Source organism: Aptenodytes patagonicus, chromosome 6, assembly GCF_965638725.1.
Source record: "Aptenodytes patagonicus chromosome 6, bAptPat1.pri.cur, whole genome shotgun sequence".
In the NCBI taxonomy this organism is placed as follows: Eukaryota; Metazoa; Chordata; class Aves; order Sphenisciformes; family Spheniscidae; genus Aptenodytes; species Aptenodytes patagonicus.
Window position 1 is genome coordinate 6,090,890 of NC_134954.1, and position 20,927 is coordinate 6,111,816.

General features: G+C 40.5%; 1 protein-coding gene across 1 annotated transcript in view; it reads right to left on the reverse strand.

The window, feature by feature from the left end:
• DNER (delta/notch like EGF repeat containing) overlaps positions 1 to 20,500 on the reverse strand; it is a 139,932-nt gene extending 119,432 nt beyond the window's left edge. Inside the window, exon 1 of the mRNA XM_076340939.1 lies at positions 20,163 to 20,500. Coding sequence (XP_076197054.1) covers positions 20,163 to 20,420 — 258 coding nt within the window. The 5' untranslated portion in view covers positions 20,421 to 20,500. The remainder of the gene's footprint in view (positions 1 to 20,162) is intronic.
• Between the last annotated feature and the right edge of the window lie 427 nt (positions 20,501 to 20,927).

Genomic DNA, 20,927 nt, shown 5'->3' on the forward strand with positions numbered 1-20,927 from the left:
ACCATAGCCTAAGTTTTGAATAAAGGCGAGTCTACAAAAAGTGACGGGAGCCCGTTCAATATTAGTATTTAGCAGTTATCTTATGCAATACCAGAAGATCTGTGTGCAGCTTGGGAATCCCTCTTCGTAAAGAATTGTTCCACATTATTAAGTCTTTCTATTACAGGTTCGCTATTATTAGACTTTACTATTTCAGGTTCTTCTCCGGATCTTACAACAAAGCTGTATAAACAGACTTCACACTGATAGCATTTAATTGCTTTGCATGTACACCGGTTAATGCATGCGTGATTCAAATTAAGACCCAGAGGTGCTGATTAGTTTCCATTCTTTCAGAACCCAGGAAAATCTGAAACAAAGCAATGATTCTCAACTGGACTCGTGCAGTTTGAAATCATGCAGCCTATCTTCTGAAATAAAGAAAGCACGTAAAACTTACTTTTCAACACTCCTGTGATCAGAGGGTTTAAAATACACCTACAGACAAGGCATCACATTTATACTTTCAGACTATCAATATGAAATTAATGCTTTCTCTAAGCATATTTGAAGACTGAAAGAACAGTTACTTTATGGATGGCTATGTAACCAGAGTGTTTATAAGCAATTCTCCCAAATGATGAATTACAACTGAGAAAGTTGAACTAAGCGTTCAACCATTCAGTTGAGACAGTACCAATAATTTCCCCAAAGAAAATTGGTGTAAGACATTATTTATTTGTTCAGTGCAGAAGGATTTCTTTGGAGAAATCCAATTGGTTTTGTCACTTTTCATCACCATATGGATCTATTTCCAACAGCAAAAGAAATACTTTGGTTTTCAGAATTACATATATGCAGAAAATGGAAAAAATGGATAAAATAGTATGTTTATTACAGGAATAAGATTATTCTGAATTTCTAAGGAACAGAGTTTAATTATGATTCAAGATAAACTGAACAATGCTTTTAATTCAGTGCTTTTCACTGTAATGCAATAACAGTTTTATTTAATACTATCATTGAAATTTTAGAAGCCAAATAAACAGAAGTCCTTGTAAATAATTAGCTACCCATACTCAGAATGAATCCTGGATTTTTTAGCTTAATTTTAAGGAGACAGAGACATTTAATGAGTAGGACATACTTTAGCATCTCATAGACACTTAAAGTTATTGAAATGCAAGGGTAATTTTGCCAGATAGACACCTAAAAGTCTATCAGGGCACCAGCCTCAAAACTGATATTAATGGCCACGTTTAGTGGTCTTACCAGTTGGACAAGGGACCAAACTGACATAGTAGGCGAAGTAGGAAGTCCTCTCAAAGTAGACCAAGACACATTGCCATGACAGTGACTGATGTATAGATATTCTAAATCAAAAGACATCAGTTACAAAACTCTACAATTATGAAACCATGATTTTAAAAATGCGCCGAATTGTATTTTTAACTTATAGTTTTAATACATTGTCGTAAAGAAGAGATGACATTCAGTGGCTGATAACCATTAAGGATAATTTTTCTTACCATTACAGCTATTACATCAAGGTCAAAACCTTTTGTTATCAAGGCAGACCCATTATACCTACACAAAGTTGTTTGCCTAATTAGTTACATCTTACATATACATATTCTGATTCCTAAATTTTGCATGTTTTATTTAAAAGTTGTGAGGCATTTCTAATTTGTTTATTAATAAACAAATTGTAAGATACACTTTGTGAATCCACATGATAGCTTTCACAGCTCATTCAAAAGTCTTGTTCCAAAACGCTTCAACAATCCAGATACCTGCAGTAAGTTTAGTTGCAGAATAATGGAGAATTGAACAAGATCTACCTTCTCCATAAACAGTGAAGCTGTTAGAGCAGTCGCTCACCAAGATTGACTTCTTTTCAGATGACGCACACATGATCTGTAAGGACATTCTCCCGGAGAAGGCTCATTCTGTGCAGCAGACCAAGTTACAGAAGTCAATGATGGCCTGAGGTCCACAGGGGCAAGGAGGAACACACACAAATATGGATTCTTATTTCCAAAAATTCCATTTAGTATTTGCAAAACCCAACTCCCAAGAAAAATTTCTTGACTTCAACCAAGTCCAGAAAAGGTGATTTGCTGACATTCAACTATTAACTTTCGTAATTTGTAGGCAATCAGCTGGGAGAAAGCTGGATGTGCATCAAACTTTACAGTGAGCTGGCCTGGCAGCCAGGGAACAACAAACAGGAAAAGATTTCTGCATCTGTAGGTTACTGTGATTAGTAAAGAGCATTCTGTGAAATCTCCTAGGACACAAAATTAGAAGTGGTTCACGTTCATACAAAATAAGAGGAATTTCACGTGGACAATTTGATGACTACATTCAACTTTCAGTTGTTAGCAGATTTTTCAGGGTGGAAAATAAGCAGACTACAGATGGGGAAAACATTGGAGCTGGCTCAGCAGGGTTAATTCCGGCGTGATGCTGCATTACTAGTCAGCTCTAGTGCCTCAGCACCACACTCCAGGGACCAGAGTAATTGTGCATGGAGCTGGCAGGGAGTCAGGAGCTTTCTTCGCTCCTGATCAGCATTAGCCGTTCTAAATAAAGCTCAGCTCTACATAGACAAATGTAGGTGACTCCACATGATCCTCATCAGCACCCTGGAGTTTTCTTCCATGTGCAGTACGCTATTTCCCCAATAATAAAGATAATGGAAAGTGACTACCAGCAGAAGAAAGATTTTGTCCAAAGATGTCCCGCTCCAGTTTCAGCCCTTCTGTACACACTTCCCTTCCCCCAAAACACATACAAGGAAAGGAGGAGGAGGTCAAACAAATTAACCAGTAGAAGAAAGCAGACCCTTTGCGTTGTCACAGGTGCACAAATAAAAACCCGCAATAAAATAAAAAATAAAATGTGCATTTGGTGTTCTTGTTACTACAGAGGGAAAATGTTTCAGTATAATGAGAAGAGTTTTAACCATTACTGAGCATTCCAGAAGTTTATAGTCTGCACAAGGGAACATTTCCAGGGACACAGAACGACTCCGCAGAAATTAAGACAAACTAGATAAACAATTCACTAGAATAACATCCTGTGACAAGGTAAAGTGGGAAAAATAAAAATAAAAGGGGGACCAAATTAAGACCTTGCCACAACTAAATACAGGACCAAAACCCACCAGATTGCTAGATCATATACTAAAAAACTTCTAGAATAAGTCTGAAATGGACTATAATGAAAGTAAATTAGTATCAGCAGGGGAAAAACTACAGTACTTATCAGCTCTGAAGAGCACCTCTATGAGCTCTAAAAGGTCACCATATTGTTAGATTGTACAAGAAAGTTTGTACTATATTTGAAATGAAAATTACAGAGCCCATTTTGTGGTCTGAAGATATACATTTTTCTCATAATATCAGGAGATTTGCAAAGCAAATGTGAACATATTTTTTTTTTCCAACATTACAGAGATACAGAAACTTTTGATGTTGAAGAAAATTTTAAGAAACTTTCTAGGGGCAGATTATAAGCCAAGCCTTGCAATACCACGTTTCCAAACCAAATCAAAAAGACAACATTAACAGATCAGGCAGGAGGCAAGGAAGACAAAGCAGGGTGGGGGCAGGATTTTTTCCTACATCTATTAATTATTTGTAGCCAGAACTATTCTATATGAATTGACCAATAATGTGATCTTGCAGATATTGATCACTATTGCAGACTATTGCTCCAATCCACAATCAGCTGAAAGCGATGGAAAAAGCAAAGTCTTTAATTATGAATTTAAATATGCCCACAAAACAGACTCTCGTTTCTTTCTTCCTTCATTCATCTCATCCTGAGTCATATCAAATCTTCTATCTTCACATGGAATCAGTCATAGAACTCACCCTATAGCAATGCACAGTGAAAGCATAAAAAGACGAGGGTAGCTAGGACAAACTGTGCTTACCACATCTATACAGCACAGCACAGCAAATGACTCAAGGTTTCGGAGCAAGGCCTCTGAGCTGCACGGCTGAAATCGAGTCATTCCGGAGCACCTGGACAATCTGGGCATAACAGATTGTTAATGAGAAATAGCCTTCTTTAGGAATGTCAGCAGCACCACTACCCACTGTCAAAAAATTAAACCGCCGTTGGCTCACCGTTTTTAGTGTATTTATACATACACATTAATGATGGGAGTCTAGTGCAATCGTTAAGCTCAAATGTATCATTGCAGATAATTATTTAAAACGTTGCTAGGAAGAAGCTACTGTTACAAACCTTCAACAATTATTCAAAATCTATTCCAAAAACCATACAAAAATTGAATCTCAGGTTTTACTTACACTACCAAGGCGCACTGAGTTATCTCAGGTATAGAAAGAGAAGGAAGTTGCTATACGGTCTAGTTAGTTAAAACAGAGCAAGGAGCTGGACTGCGATGCTAGTAAGAAATGTACAGTGCATTTGTCATCTGATTTTCCACAAAGCATTTTTACTTTAACAGTAAAATATCGTGAACAAATTTGTTCACAATGATGCCTCTGTGCTTCATAGGAATTGCAGGTGCAATTCCCGCTCTCCTGCATGAGCCATCTTCCTCAGCTAACTCGGTGATAGGAGCCATCTACTTGCTCCAGAAATACCTTTCCAGAAGAAAACAGAAACAGTAGAACAATTACCAAGCTGCAACCACATCTGGAAAAAACTCATTAAAGGCCTTAGTCCCTCAGAAACTCAATCTGATCGATAAAACCAAAAGTTATTGGCAGTGAAGAATGATAAAGACTGAGCCCCAGCATATTTCACAGAAAGGAATTTTAGAGAAACAACTTCTTTTCTAGAAGAATCCTCTCATTTGATCTGGAATAAGAACAGATGCAATCTGCTCCCACTTCCAAATTGATGCAGATGACTACGCACTATGACCTTACCAAAAAGCTATGCAACTTCTACATTAGTTATTGGCCAAAGTGGAAATAAGGTCTAAAAAAATACAAAGATCTAAAAACCATTCTGAAATAACAGCATTACTTAAAATTGGACAGGGTTAAGAAGTTAGTCAAAGGTAGGGAAATCTACTAAATTTATCAAGTGCTTAGGAAGTTTTACTAAATCCTTCAGAACTGAAAAGTTGGAAAATATTCCTAACAGTGTTAAGTCACTGCTGTAATTACTACTGCTGAGCAATAACGTTTTACCTATGAAAAAGTCCATAATTTTTCTAATAGGAGTAAATGAAAACTAACTGGATCACTCTAGTTAGTTCTCTAGCATTCACTATGGAAATGCAAATCACATTTGCTACAGAAAAAAGGAAAGGAGACTAAAATACCATTATTATATTTGGAAAGCCATCAGCAGTGAAAATGAACTATTTTTTCTCTAAACTATCTGCTTCTTGTATATTCCAATTCATACCTCGATGCCAAAAATTAGTTCTTACTATTTCTATTCCTGTGAAAGCCTATGGCAGATGTCTAACTATGTCTGCTTCTGTATTATAGAACAATGCTGTTTTAAGAGGAAGTAAAATTTAGAAATCCATACAGACGACTGTAAAAATAATTTGGGTTGCTGAATCCACTTGAACAATGGTATATAACATAATAGGCATACAGAAATTCATAATCCTTTCATACCCATGAGAGTGAGAAAGACACCTGGAACACTATGCAGCATCATTAATGCATTTATTCGGACCTGGAATACAGGCAGGTGCTGACGGAAAGGCCAACAGTCAAATTCTCTGAGATACATTATGTGAATTCACCTAGCTGAGACATAGAAAATTCAAACCAACTATCGTTTTACTTATACCTAAAGAACTGTCAGTACTGAAATGAAAATCCCACAATGCCACTGAAATGCAATTCAAGCAAGAAAAGAAGCTATCGGGCTTTTTCAGCATCTGAATCCTTTTTGTCTAAAAATAAAATAAATATTATTTTTAGAAGTTAACTTTATTTATGCAACTCAGAGTTAAAAGATATCAACAGAAGCTACAGAAATTACATTTCTGCAACTACAGTGAAAAAAAATCTTAGGCACTGAACAGATGCCTAAGCATCGAACAAACTGGGAATTGAACAGATGTTATTCTTATAAAGGTAGAACAAAACCAGGAAAACATACGTAGAAATTATTTCAAATAGATTGCCTTCTAATGGTCGCTCGTTGTCTCTATTTACTCATCTAGCTAGTAACCTCAAAATTATTCCAAACGCTGCGAAGGTCAAAGGCAAGGGCAGCTTGGCGGTTGAGGAGCAGCACTGCTGTAGATGTGGATGACAGGCTCGGACCCCAGCCCAGTTCTTCCTTTCCAAACTAGCACACGCAGCAACGCCCACTTCCCTTGCTCAGAGTCTATTTTGTACGTTAAATCAAAGCTTCTATAACTGCCAAATCCCAGAACGCAGCCACAAGTGCTCTGTGATTAAGCCTCAATGTATTGATTTCCTCATTCCATATTATATCTATAGCAAATATTTCAGCTTATCTATTATACAAGCTTAATATTCAACCCATAAAGCTCAACTTTTGTCCTTTTTTTCCTGACGCTGCCTGTATTTCATGTCTTAAATAAAGAAATGCAAACACACAGCATCATATTCTGTACTCTTCTTCATCCCACTTATTTCATGAGGTCCAAAGGGTCTATGAATGACTTATTATTCTACTCATCCCACAATTCAATGACTGCAACCAAATCAGTTTCTGCACTGAAACATCCCTATGTCAACTTTTTCTTCCTCTGGGTTTGAAACTATTGTCTTTAGAAAGAAAGAAAGTAAATTCTCCTAAAATGAGGGATATAAGCTCCATCAGCAACTTTCCCATGTGAACATTTTTTGTTAATACACTGGGAAGACAAAAAAAAAAAAAAAAAAAAAGAGCGAGAGAAGAGAACAGAGGTCAGCAACTGAAAACCAGCTGGATTATAAGGTAGCTTGAGATTTATAGGACAAATTTGCTGCAATGAAAAAGGAAGATGCTTTGGATATAGAGTATGGAAAGAGTAACTAAATATTTTATTAAACGAAGTAAACCACAGATTCTGACATCAGAAATACACAAAACCTACATCATCTCAGCTCTGTCAAAAAGATGACTTGTTGTTCATCCCACTTCCAAATGGCAGCATTTTTAGGTCTTAGGAATTAGTTTAACTGATGTTTATTTCCATAAACATACAGGCATATAAGCAAATTAGTACAGGATAAAACAGGAGATGAGCTTGCAGAGCATCAGCTACTTTAAGACACCTACCCATGTGCACATACTTACATAGTTGTGCCACACAGTAAACATACACAAACCATCTCAATCCAACTTTATTTAGTGTAGCATTAACTCTAATAGCATTAATGGCATGAACATAACAACACAGGTAGCAAACTTACACCCAGATCTTTGCAGTCTTGCTTTTATGCATCCATATATTAGTTTTCCACAATCAACCTAACACCTTTACAATTCCCTTGAAAAAGAGAACCTCATCTGTGTTATTTTAGAAAGACAGAGGAAAAATAAACTGTGCAGATCAACTCAACCACTGATACTCTAAAGTTTTACAATTATCTCCAAAACTAGATTAGATAATGGCAATGTTAACATCTAAATCAATACACAATTAAATACAAGGGAACTTTTCCCACTAGACGCCACTATACGACACTTCTTACAGTTCGTAGAAACTTCTGCCTGAACATAGCATTTATCAGAAAATGCCAGTTGATTGGATACGAAGGGTTTTGTGCTGGCACCTCTGATCCGAGGAGGCCAAGTCACGGATCTGTTTCTGATGGAAGCTTTCTGGTGAAGCTACCCTCCCTACTGCAGCACTAATGCTCTGCTCGAAGGTCTGGGAACACAGCACCTTGAAGCCCTGAGCCGCAGCCCTCCTCTCAAAGTCGCAGAAGAGAATTTAAAAGCCGTACGACTGCCAGGGTAACTTGAAGCTTTCAAGACTTCTCAGCTTCACAGAACTGCCCTGCTTAGTGTCAAGGAGCTTGGAAGAGCTTCTACCGGCCAGCAGCTCTCAATAGCTGCTTGCAATAAAGGGCCCGCCTCCAAACGGGGTCTACTTTCACGCCCTAGGCAAGGAGCTTAGAAAATCTGAGTATACAGAATAGAACTGGATGTGAGTATATTTTGAAAAAGAAAAATGTCGTCCTCAGAACTAGAAATCCCAAGCTGGAAGCTGCTGCAGTACTGATTGCAAAGTGAAAAGCATATACATCATGCAGAAATCAACTAAGATGCTGCACTTGTGTTTGCTGTACGTCAGTTACACGGTAAGGTTTGCCAGCACAGCTAGCATTCCAGAGTATCCTTCAACCGATTATCTCACATAAACATAAAATATGGTTAAATCACTCACTCGCTAATATGTAATGCTAACAGAAGATCATCCCTATGCCTAAATCAAATGTAGTGAGGTTTTGGCCCATACCCCGGGTTGCTACATGCTACTGCCAGCAGGACTTGATAATCCGGAGGCATACCTGTAACTGATGAATCTGTCACGCTGTTCTTAAGCAGGCCTTTGTGAAAAGGCAGAATCACTGTAACGATTAATCGGTCCTTTCTCACTCATATGCAGAAAGAGTTAAAATTTGGTGTTGCAAGGGAAGCTGTTTAGTTGGAGAGAAAGGTGTTTTGGAAGCAAGGGGCACAGCTGACCTTGCTCCTGCATTCATTCACCTTAGAGAATGTCTTTGCTACATTTCGGGAGCACCAAGAAACCCAAGCTCAAATGGTTACTGAAGTAACTAGTTCTAAACTTATATTTATTATTTTTATAGACAAAGAAATGACCATGAGCTTACTTCACCTTTAAGAGATGTCATAGTGGAGTCTCAAGCAGCCCTTTAAAGAAGATGCTCCACATATTTAGCATGCTCTATACAAGCCAGATCCCCCTGCACCCTCAGAAAGATTATCAAGAATTTCTACAGCATCAACCCAGTACCTTTCCATTACTTTTAAGAGGCAAGAGTTAGCCAAATTTTAACATTAGAGTCCTAATACAGTTATGCAAATCAAGTCAATTTGTCTTTCCTTCAATTAAACATGTTAATTTCCCAGGGGACTCAACACCATTTTCTTCAGTTGTCACATATGCCATCATCACACAGTACGCTGTAGCCTTAAAAAGAATTAATCAGGTATCTGGTCTTACAGACCCTACCTATGTCAGTAAACCTCATGTAACTCAACTCACTGAAATTCAAAGGCACACTCAAATGAGAAAGTTTCTCAGATCCCTACATACAAGAACACAACCTTGGTGTTCCATGGTGACAATAAATGCCAGAAAACAACTCTCTTGCAACCAGACAGCAGAATTAAGACTCTCAACACAAAAGGCGCTTAGTTCATAAGTTATTAGACTTCTACATGGCCATCTTTACCTCCTTCTGTTTAATAATGTTCCGTTATATTTGCCTGAAAATTAGGTTACAATAGACGTACATGTATATGGACAATCATAAGTTATTAATAGACTAAGTCTGTATGAAACCTAAGCCATATTTTGTAGTTTGCCATTACTGAGATTCATTCATTAATTTGATTTTGACAAAAAGTTTTTAAAAATTTGCCTAATTTCTTCAGCAGAAGAAACCATACATCTGTTAAAGCCCTTAAAACAAAAATACAAATAAAATGTGCATGAATTTTTAAGATTTGCTGAATTTAAAGCACAAATCATTAGGGCTGAATAAGAAACATAAGAATCACCATGTAGCTCACAGTGATAGTTACTGCCCTTATTGACAAACGCCACTACCAAAAACTCCAAAGGGCGATCACAGTAACGTAGCAGGTCTGGAAAATGACAGAAAATTGTCCATATGTTTTCCTTAGCCACAGTAGTTGATGACTAGCTGATGCCCAGAAGAATTGAACTGTCTCATTCCTGGTTGTTTTTTTTTTAAAGCATTGTCCTTGTCACAAAATTACCTTTTATTCAGACTCTTCTTGTTTGTCTGTGTATAAGAGTGAACAAGTTGTTTCTCCCAGGTTATTCAAATCTTTCCACATGTACTAATGACTTCTGCTGCCCTTTCTCTGGGTCATACCTATTTCTGCCCTCTCTATCTTGTAACTAAAGTTACCTGAACTTGATTTCAGGGGATTAAGTACTATTCATTCATTCATAGAAGGGAACAGCATTCTAAAACAGCTTCTCTTGTGACTTTATCTGCACATCTTTAAATTATTTGCATTTCGAGCACTCAGGCTCATCGAGGATTATTCAACATACCACCACGAGAACATACGGGTCTTCCTCCCAGATAATCACAGTTTATTTAGAATATGCATGGTTAGCTGAAATTATTCCTTCTCTTGTCCATTTGTCAACAACAAGCTTCAGCTTTATTAGGTCCGGTACAAAGGACCACAGAAGGGCAACCTAGACTGAAAGTGAGGCTTGTTGTAAACAAAAGGAATCATATCTTGTTACTCTTGTTACAGCTACTGCTCCTGAAGATACCCCAAAGTCTTCTCAAACTGACAATACGGTTGCTGTTGTAACTAATACATGAAGCATAACAAAGTTCCCAAAATCATTAACATTCAGTGACCTCATCTCAGTATAACCACCCTACTTTCACAGTCAGATTGAATCCTGTTCTTACCTTATCCAAGAGCACCTTGTTCACAAACACCTTTGCTACAGAAGTCTTTGAAATACCGATCATTGATCTATTGCCCCTGCTTCCAGTGGGAAAGAACATTACGAAACTAAATTAATCTGTAGACTGCTAGCCTGAATAGTTGTCAGACAAAGAAGTAGTCTAAATGGTTGGGTTGGTTGTTTTTTTTTTAAATAAGAAGGCTTTTTTCCTTATAATTTAAATATATTCTGATAGGCCACTGACATGTAATTCAGAATCTGGCATTTCAATATGATGCTTCCTTATAAAGTACTTTTCACTCAACATTCTTAAAGCCTTCATACACATTCACAAATTAACCTTTTGAACACCCAGAATTATCTGCATTTATAGAGGAGAAATCCGAGCAAGAAGGTGGTAAGAGTTTTGCCCAGCGTGACTCAGCAAGGCAATGAGAATTCCAAGCACCAGGCCCCGATATTCCCATTCCTAGCCACGATGTATCACTTTCAGACCTTTCTCTACAGAGTTTACAGCTATTTTTTCAGGTTTACAGCAGAATATAATACTAAATAATACAGCACAATTGTTACACTTACTATGGCCTGTATAATTGTAAAACAAACCAAGGCAAACTTGAAAAATAATACAGGGCAGTGATATGTATTGCTGAACTCAAACAGGTTACATGTGGCATACAAATCAGCTTTTGAATGCAAGAGTGCTTCTTTGTAAGTGATGACATTTAACCGACAGAGCAAACTAAAGAGTTTTCTTATCAAGCAAACATTACTTTTCTCAATGTATATCTTGATGTGCATTTCCACTGTTACAAAACTGTTGGAAAACTGCAACAATTGTATTGCAGTTTAAGAACTTTTTCCTAATAATACAATCATAATTTTTGTTTTGTGTAGCTCATATTGATGAGTGACAAGTTTCTCTCCAGAGGACACTTATTTCAGTGTTTACATTTGTCGTGGCTTAACCCCAGTCGGCAACTCAGCCCCATGCAGCCGCTCGCTCACTCCCTGCCCTGGTGGAATGGGGGAGAGAATCGGAAGGGTAAAAGTGAGAAAACTCGTGGGTTGAGATAAAGACAGTTTAATAGGTAAAGCAAAAGCCGCATGCACAAACAAAGCAAAACAAGGAATCCATTCACTGCTTCCCATGGGCAGGCAGGTGTGCAGCCATCCCCAGGAAAGCAGGGCTCCGTCACACGTAACGGTGACTTGGGAAGACAAACACCATCACTCTGAACGTCCCCCCCTTCCTTCTTCTTCCCCCAGCTTTACATGCTGAGCATGACGTCATATGGTGTGGAATATCCCTTGGGTCAGTTGGGGTCAGCTGTCCCGGCTGTGTCCCCTCCCAGCTTCTTGTGCCCCCCCAGCCTGCTCGCTGGTGGGGTGGGGTGAGAGGCAGAAAAGGCCCCAACTGCGTGTCAGCACTGCTCAGCAGTAACGAAAACATCCCTGTGTTATCAGCACTGTTTCCAGCACAAATCCAAAACACAGCCCCATAGCAGCTACTGTGAAGAAAATTAACTCTATCCCAGCCACAACCAGCACATTATTCCTGTAAAATATAAATTGACAAAACCATACAGAAACAAAAAGTTGAACTATTTTTTTGCTTAAGAAACAGAGAACTAATTAGACTCTTAATAAATTATGCTTTACAATGTCAAATGCACACACTAAACTGCTTTTACCTTCAGATTTTGACCTAAATGCCACTAAGAAGTTTTTCATGAAATTAACCCTACCCTTGCCAAACACAGTGCTTGCAGTTGACATGGATGTACTTTAAATATGGATGCTTTCATTTTGGGATCACCGCACCATAATCAGACACCTCTAGGTAGGTTACTGAGCTCAGTTCACCTATATCAACCAAACGTTAAAAAAGAAAAAAAAATCGTCAATATTATTGAAGCCTTCCTGCTAATGCGGTTGTCAAAAGAACAGGTAACCTCTCAGCATACATAAAAAGTGGGATTTAGCATCATACAAAACAGTCTATATTTAGATTAACCAGCAACCAACAGGAATATTGTTATTAGCTCAATCTGTTCAGCTCAGACAGGACATTGCAGAAAAGAAAAACAATATTCACTACATGCACAGGGAGGGAAGAGTGGAATAACTCACTTTTAAAAGGGAAAAAAGTACAACAGGGAAATTCAATTAAATTGAAAGACAGAAAACAAAAAACTAATAAAGTTATGTTTTTCATGCAATTAATCTGTGGGATTCATTGGAACACAAATGTATCACAGCCAAAAAGAGTTACTAGGAATAAACAAAGGACTTGATTTAACAAGAACAGAGTGAGCTATGAGAGCAAGTGTCAAAAAAAAAAAAAACAAACCCCACCCAACCACCAACCTATATTTAGGGTTAAGTGGACACTATTTTCAGCAGACTCAACTCATGTCTGCCTATTAAAATGGAATTTCTTACATCATCTTCTAAGATTTCTGGTCTCGTGATCCCATGATGATCAAGCTGAAATCCTGCTGAATGCCCCCTCTGAAATTATTGATCTAAAGCAGGTACTTCTCAGAAGGGCAGTATGTAGAAGATTCCATGAGAGCCCGCAAAAACAGGGGAGCATTTCTACCTTCTGTAATACTGAATCGTCATATAATTCCAGTATTTTAAGCAATATTTTTGTTTCTTTGTTTTCCCATCCATATTCTGTTGTTTCTTATCTTGTATTCAAGATAAGGTATTCTCCTAGTACATTGGGAACCTGCTCCACTAAAGAGGATTTCCAGAGCTACGTGTATACAAATGACAACATCGAGTTAGGTATTTCAAAGGGAAGTAAAACAACGCTAGTTTTTAAACAGGTAGCATTGCAAAGTAATTCTCTCAGATCAGAGAACATGACATATGAAAAAGCTGAAGCATCTTAGTATAGCATATCTTCTACTATCACTCAGTTACTGTACACCTGATCTCTCCCTCTGCAATCTTAAATCACAAAAAATAAGTAAAACCAACACTTAAAACTTTCCCTTATATAATGGAATTTTTCAGAACCAAATAATTTGCACTATGTAATGACCTGGGTAGCATTTAAAAAGACCTGTTTTGAACAGATTTAAAGGGAGTATTTCAAGGCATTGAAAGAGAGAATACAAAGATTCACAAAGGTCAGTATGCAGATGATACCCAAATAATAACCACTTATATAATTGAGACAGTTTGAGTGATTACATTATTCCAGTTTTATTCTACAGAAATGTAGAATAATTTGTTTAGATCCCATGGCAAGAATCACATCACAATTCTTTATTGACTGCTTTGGAAATTGCTGAATTATAGTTCTCTCGCTCACAAATTTTCACATGATATGCTTCAAGGCAAGATGCTAATTTGAAAAGCTTAAATTTCTGACTGGAGATATATTTCTACTACACTTAGAGAAAACAGATGTTATAATAGCTAAAACAAATTGGGTGAAGAAACTGTTTTTCACATTCATTTATTCTGTGCTAACATTCCCCATATTTGATACCTCACATCGCCGTACTGAAGAACTTCATCACTTCCACTGCAACCAGGGGGATCAAAGTTCATGGGGTACCTGAACAACACTTCACTTACAGATCACAAAAACTCCCAGAAAACAGATCATATCCATCAGTCCTGTGGGACACACAATTGCTACTTGAAGGAAAATACTTAACAATGACTATGAGATGTGAGTATACTAATTTGTGACTAAAGGAGCTGTAAACAAAGTGGCTTGAAATTAATACTGAAGATTTTTCAGATATCTTATCTAATAGTAATATTGCCATCTTGGAACTCCTGCTTGCACTGCGCACAAGTTTGTCAGCTTCCAGATACAGTCTAGGCTTGATGTAAAACATATATGTATAATAACATGGAAATAATTTAGCAGAATATCCAACAAAGGGGAGGCAGGAACAGGACAAGAGTAATAGGCAAATGCAAAATCTAGGGGGAAAAAAAAATATATATATATAGGTGTGTGTATATACCGAATCACAGAACAGAATCATAGAATGGTTTAGGCTGGAAGGGACCTGAGGGAGTTCTCTGGTCCAACCCCTGCTCAGGCCAAGGCTAAAGCTAGGCCAGGGTGTTTGGGGTCGTGGCCACTCAAGCCCCGAACCTCCAAGGATGGAGATCCCACAACTGTTCTAAGTGCCTGTTCCAGTGTTTGACCACCATCATTGTGAGGAATTTTTTCCTTAGATTTAACTGGAACTTCTCCTACTATAACACGTGTCACTTCTCGTCCTTTCACTGACCACGTCTGAGAAAAGTCTTGCTCCATCTTCTCTGTGACCACCCATTAGGTAGTTGAGGACGGCACTTAGTTCCCCCTTAGCCTCCTCTTCTCCAAGAAAAACAAACGGAGCTCTCGCAGCCTCTTCTCACACACAGTGTATGCATCAATGCAAATATTTAAATTCTGCGACTTTAAAGCACTGCGAGAGTTCGCGGAGTTAGTCAGCGGGAAATGAGATGGTACCTCAGAACTCAGCTACGTCCAAATAAAACAAGAAAACTCCAGATCATCTGCTAACTATACAATTTACTCTTATGAAAGATAAAAGAGCAAACAGAACGGTCACATAACAAAACACTTGCATCACAATAACCACATAATCTAAGCATATAGCCTTCATTAATGAGTACAGAATGGAAAAAAAATAGCATTTTAAATATGCTGGAGAACTCATTGTGAATTCAAGGATTATTTAGAGACCTTTCAGAAGGGACGTCAGCACTTAATAGAAAACAGGATCTCGTGAAGAATTAATCAGGATACTCACATGAAGTTGATTTAGCAGTTAGATTAAAGGATGTCCTTTTATACAGCACCGTCCAGTGCAACCTGAAATAACCTGGCCAATGAAATTGTGTACCACTTACTCTGAAGTATTAGACCATTGAGTCAAGAAACAATAATCCTTCTTTGTGTAGCAGTTTGCTAACCCTGGATTTCTGCATTCAGCATTAAACAGCACATTATCAGAAATCTACTGAGAACAGAAATAAATTCAAAGAAAAACAAAAAAAACCAACATAGGATTAAAAAATAGAAGCAGGGGGCACAGAACGAAAAACTGAATCACTGCATTACAGTCTACAAATGGTGAAATACCATGATCAGAGACAAGAATAAATTCACCTGGCATTCAAAAGTACAAAAAAGGAGAGAATGAAGAAAAACATAATCAGGCAGAAATTCGGGGCGGGGGGGGAATGATTCTAAGAACAAAATTTAAAAGATAAACTACTGTCCATCTGTGTTAGTTTCTATAATATCAGTTCCTTCCCTGACTTTTTTAAACTCACATTACACCTTTCTAAAATTCCATTTTAAATAAGCTATCCGCAATTACATCTGAAAAATATTTTCCACTATAGGTGTGGAAAGATAGCCATTAGAGTGAACACAACAAATCCTCCCCACGACCAAAAAGATCATTTTGCTGCTAAAATAATAATTTCAATACTAACTCAAAAATGCTATGACATTAGTGGCTACCACGTCACTCTCAGAAGTAAGTGGAACGTCCAGTCACCACAAATCAGACTATATGGAAGAGAACCGCTGCAAAGTCAGAATGCTGGTTCAGTATGCTTGGACACTATTTATTTTCTAGTTTTGATTACTGACACAATCTATAAAATAACTAAAAGCATATTTAAAAGCACCAAAGTAAAAGAATGAGAGAAAAATGTCAACCAAAGGAGAGAAGAAAAAAATAAAAAACAAAACACAAACAAAAGCAAGAGAAGCAACTAAAACAAATGAAGCGTGTATGATAGTATTCAAAAATACACTAATAAATGAATCTTTCTTCACATGATAGTCTTTTAATGCAATTAGCACTAGCACGGCACTAAATGAACATCATGCAATTTAATGCAATTAACTAAGTTCACATTCTGTATTTTTAAGCAAATGACCAAGTCTATCATGAAATTTTTCATTTCCTATTTAGTACCTTATATCTCTCAAATTATTTCATAAGGCACTAACACAAATCAATTTTTACATAAAATTTTCCTGATCAAGAAAAACAATTGTATTGGATTATACACGTCATTAGAAATAACGCAGTCGTCATGAGACTAGTCATTAGAAATAAAGGCTAAAGTTTGCTTTTCAAAGTAAAATATAAGTAAAAGTTTAGGGAATATAAAGTTTAGGGAACTTTAATATCTGTCAGTTCATTTCAATTTCTTTCATCAAGTTCTCTCAGTGTAAAGCTGAGAATTGTCCAATTTCAAATTCCTGCAGAAGGACAGCTGAATTCACTATAATTTTTGTACAATTTCCTTGGGAATACATGCGATTTCTTTGCTCAGACTAAAGTTTAAGATACTTCAACAGATTAATTCTATTTCTTCTTTACACAGACTCCAAATATGGTAAAGTGGGGGAAAAAATTCACAACCATGAACAGAAATGGAGTTAAATTAGAGCAATGTCCCGCAGTGTGAAACCAAACAATCCATAGCAAAACAAACCTGAAGTTTGCAAAACAGAGTGTATTCAAGCCGTAAGTAATGCGAGACACTTACACGTGCATAATTCATGGGATGGATATACTAAGAGGACCCGTAATTTCTGTTGTTAAATAAATAATGAGTTCCTAAAGCAATTATAAGATCATGGAACTGGCTTAAGTCCAAGTTAAATACCTCACTCGGTGATAGGAAAGCTCTGGGCTTTTAGAAGTAGCTCACGTGTATGTGATGTCAGTTTTATTCTTTGCCGCTTCTCCCACGCCAGCACCGGCATCGTCAAGTGCATCAAAACCAGGTACAGTAAAAACTTCAGTAACAAAATTTGTGGGCAATCTCCAACTTTGACTGTTAGCAATCCTTCTACATTATCGACTTCACTGTGCCCAGCTGACTTGTAGGCACATTTAGGACATTTTTCTTTCGTTCTACGTCTCAATGCATCTGAGCGGAATCGGCGAAATGTTGCCTTCACCACAAGAAGTAACATGAAAGTAAATCTGTATTTTTAGGGAAGTAGGGTTCCCGAAAATCTCCAGCTCCATCACAAATTCCAAAAAATGCAAATTTACCCTCCATGGTCAGGGTATTTAAGCATAACAATTCCTGTTCTTTTTTTTCACCTCTTGGTATTCCCTTCTGCAAGTCCAACTGTTCAATAACAACCTCAGCAGTAAGTCGAAAACCCCCCGTCCAGATATATCCTAATGATCCCCTGATTTAGTCCATACTTTCCTCAAAATCCTTAAGGGATATGAGAAAAAAAATCCTTATAGTTATTTTAAAATCCTTACAGTTATTTATTGTCATTGAACTGGGAAACATTATTGTTTTTACCTTTCTTTGTAGAAGTTTAAGCCATTAGGCATCTGAACGACAGAGCAACACAAGAATTAATGCATTTGTACAACATTTATTTATTTCCGATTTCAATAAAATGAGCAAAACCCCAACTACGGGTATATTGTGTTTATATTACCCCTTTAAATAACCTGCTCGCTGTCTAGTTAATTGAAGTTACATTTCAAAACCATATTAACTTTCCAGAGCTAACTGGCACCCATACTTCAGCTGCTGACATGATAAGCTAGAAGTGGCATTCATTTGCTTATCAGTTTCCCTTGCAAGGGTCATTGCTCGGTATTTTATAAAAAGAAACAAAATGTATGACACTGTAAGCCTCCTCTTATTAGTTAATAAAAAGCCTAAGCGCTATGAAAATATTGCCTCTTTTATTGGGAAAACAACTAAATCCAGTTCCCCGGGCACAATACTTCACAGGAGGTACGATGCCAGCAAGCGTTACAGTTCCCCGGGCACAATACTTCACAGGAGGTACGATGCCAGCAAGCGTTACATTTTACTAAGTCTTTAGAAGGGTCATTAATCTTTCAGTCATGGATCTCAGACACTTAGGTCTAACAGCAACCAGCAGAAGCAAACACGCTGCGCTCTCTTTCTCTCTTTGTAGTGACAGAAACATAGTAAACTCTTAAGAGGACAACAGCTAAAATTACCCAGAGATCTATTTAATCCACTTTCATCTCTCTGATTTTACAGAATCTCATTAGCGTAAATGTTTTCACTTTCGCTGTTACACTGAATCAACTGAGACGTTTCAAGGCAAGCGCAGAACTCTGCGCGTAGAGCTCCTGCTTCACAATCACTTTTATACTGATCTACACATTAAGTCTTTAGTAAATGTATTATCCCTTTTGTCTATTCAACAGTACAGTTCAGGTACTACATGACCAAGGAACAATTAAAAAAAAAAAAAAAAAGAAAAACTAAAAAGCAGACTGAATTTATTTTAATGCATTTGCTTCTGTGTCAAATCCACTTAAAACGGAGAGCATTATCCGAAGAAACGGTAGCCGATCCATACAGCCTTCTGTACGCCGCTGCCACAGAAAGCAACCCGTAGCATCCCGCATACACAGGCGCGGGAACCGAGCCCCTTTGTCCCCGCGCCCGCTTTCCCTTATCTGAAGATACGGGAGATTAAGTTTTTGTGAATTTCTGAACATGATAACAAGAGATTTTCATCCTTAACGCTAGAGACAAAAAAAAAAAAAAAAAAAAAAAAAAGAAAAAATCTACAATCTTCACGTGACAACAGTTAGAATGTTTTATTACATTAAATCCCAATGTGACCAAGCACGTTAGAAAGACACTGCTGACCGCCTCCCCGTACTTCAGATCATTATCCCTGCTCTGAGCGTTCCGACCTTTCAGAATTCAAAACCAATCCAGGAAGCACCCGAAACGTGGGAGCAAGCACACCTAACCCATGAAAACGACCGCTGGAGACAGGGTTTAGCGATTAGTACTCAATGCAAGACAGCATCCAGTTCCAAGGACCACCCTTTTCACCTTAAAATAAGTCAATGCTAAATAAACTGCGGGAACTGGACGGCGGGGGGGGGGGGGGGGGGGGGGGGGTGGCTGAGCTCAGCCCCATCCTCCTTCACCTCTAACCGAGCCCCTTACACGCCGCCGGTCCGTTTCACGCCCGGGGGGTAACGGCTCTCCCCTCGGGCCGGGAGCCGTGCCTTGGGCTGGCTCCCGGCCCGTCGCTCGCAGTACCGGCACCCGCTTTACGCGCCCGGCGCCACGAAGCGCTGCCAGCCCCTCGGAAAGCCCCGGGGGAGAGCCGAGGCCGCCCGCAGCCCCGGGTGCCCGCGGCGGCCGTTAACGGCACCAACGGCCGCCGCGCGAGGAGCCGGCGGGAGGGAGCGGCCGCGCGCGGCGGGAGGGGGGGGCGGGGACCGCCGCCCGCCAGGGGAACGGGCACCGCGCGCCTCCCGGGGCGGACGGGGCGGCAAACGGGCACCGGAATGGCTCGGTGCGGAGCGAGGCAGGGCGGGCAGAGACGCCCGCAGGCGGGGCGGGGTGAGGCGGACCGAGGACGGGAGGGAGGCAGCCGCAGACCGAGCGGGGACACCCAAGGGCAGGGACGGGCACAAGGACGCGGGGCGGGAGGGAGACGCTGAGGCGGGGGCGCCCCGGGAGGGGCCGAGGGGGGCGCGCAGGGCGCTCTCGGCGCGCCCCTTACCTGGCAGGAGGTGCCGGTGACCCCCGCGGGGCAGGCGCAGCTGTAGGCGGCCGGAGGCTGGGGCGGGAGCAGCTGGAGGCGGCGGGGCGCGGCGGGGCCCCGGGCCGGCAGCGGCGAGCAGGTGCCGTTGTTGCGGCAGGGCTGGCTGAGGCAGGGGTCCCGGCCGGGGGGCGCGGCGGTGGCCGGCCCGGGCAGGCAGGCGCGGGGCTGGGCCAGGGCGAGCAGCAGCAGCAGGAGGAGCGGGGCGGCTCGGGGCATGGCGGCGGGGCGTCCGGGTGCGGGTGCCGCTCCGCTGCGGGCACCGGCGGGGAGGGAAGGAGAGGATGGAGGCAGCGGCCGCCCGGTTGCTCCCGACCCCCGTTCCCCGGGCAACGTGCGGGCGGGGACTGGGCGGGGAGGAGCCGGCCGCCGCGCCGCAGCGCGCCCGGCAGGGGGCAGCCGTCCGCCCTCCCGCAGCGCGCCCCGGCCCCGGCCCCGGCCCCGGCCCCGACCCCGGGCGGGGAGGCGGCGGCCGGCGTGGGCGGCCGCGCCGCGGGGCAGGCAGCCGAGGTGCGCGGCGGGATGGGGGGACGGGTTCCGGAGGGCGGCGAGGCCGGCGTTATCCCGTCCCTAGAGCCGAGGCTGAGCTCAGGTGGGAGCGGACGGGGCTGCGCCCGCCCCTCGTCTCCCCCGGGCGCGGGGACAGGCGCCGGGCGCCGAGCACGCGGGTTTAAAACGGGAGCCGTGCGTTAACAAGCCGCCCGACAGGCATTCCTGATGCGTCGG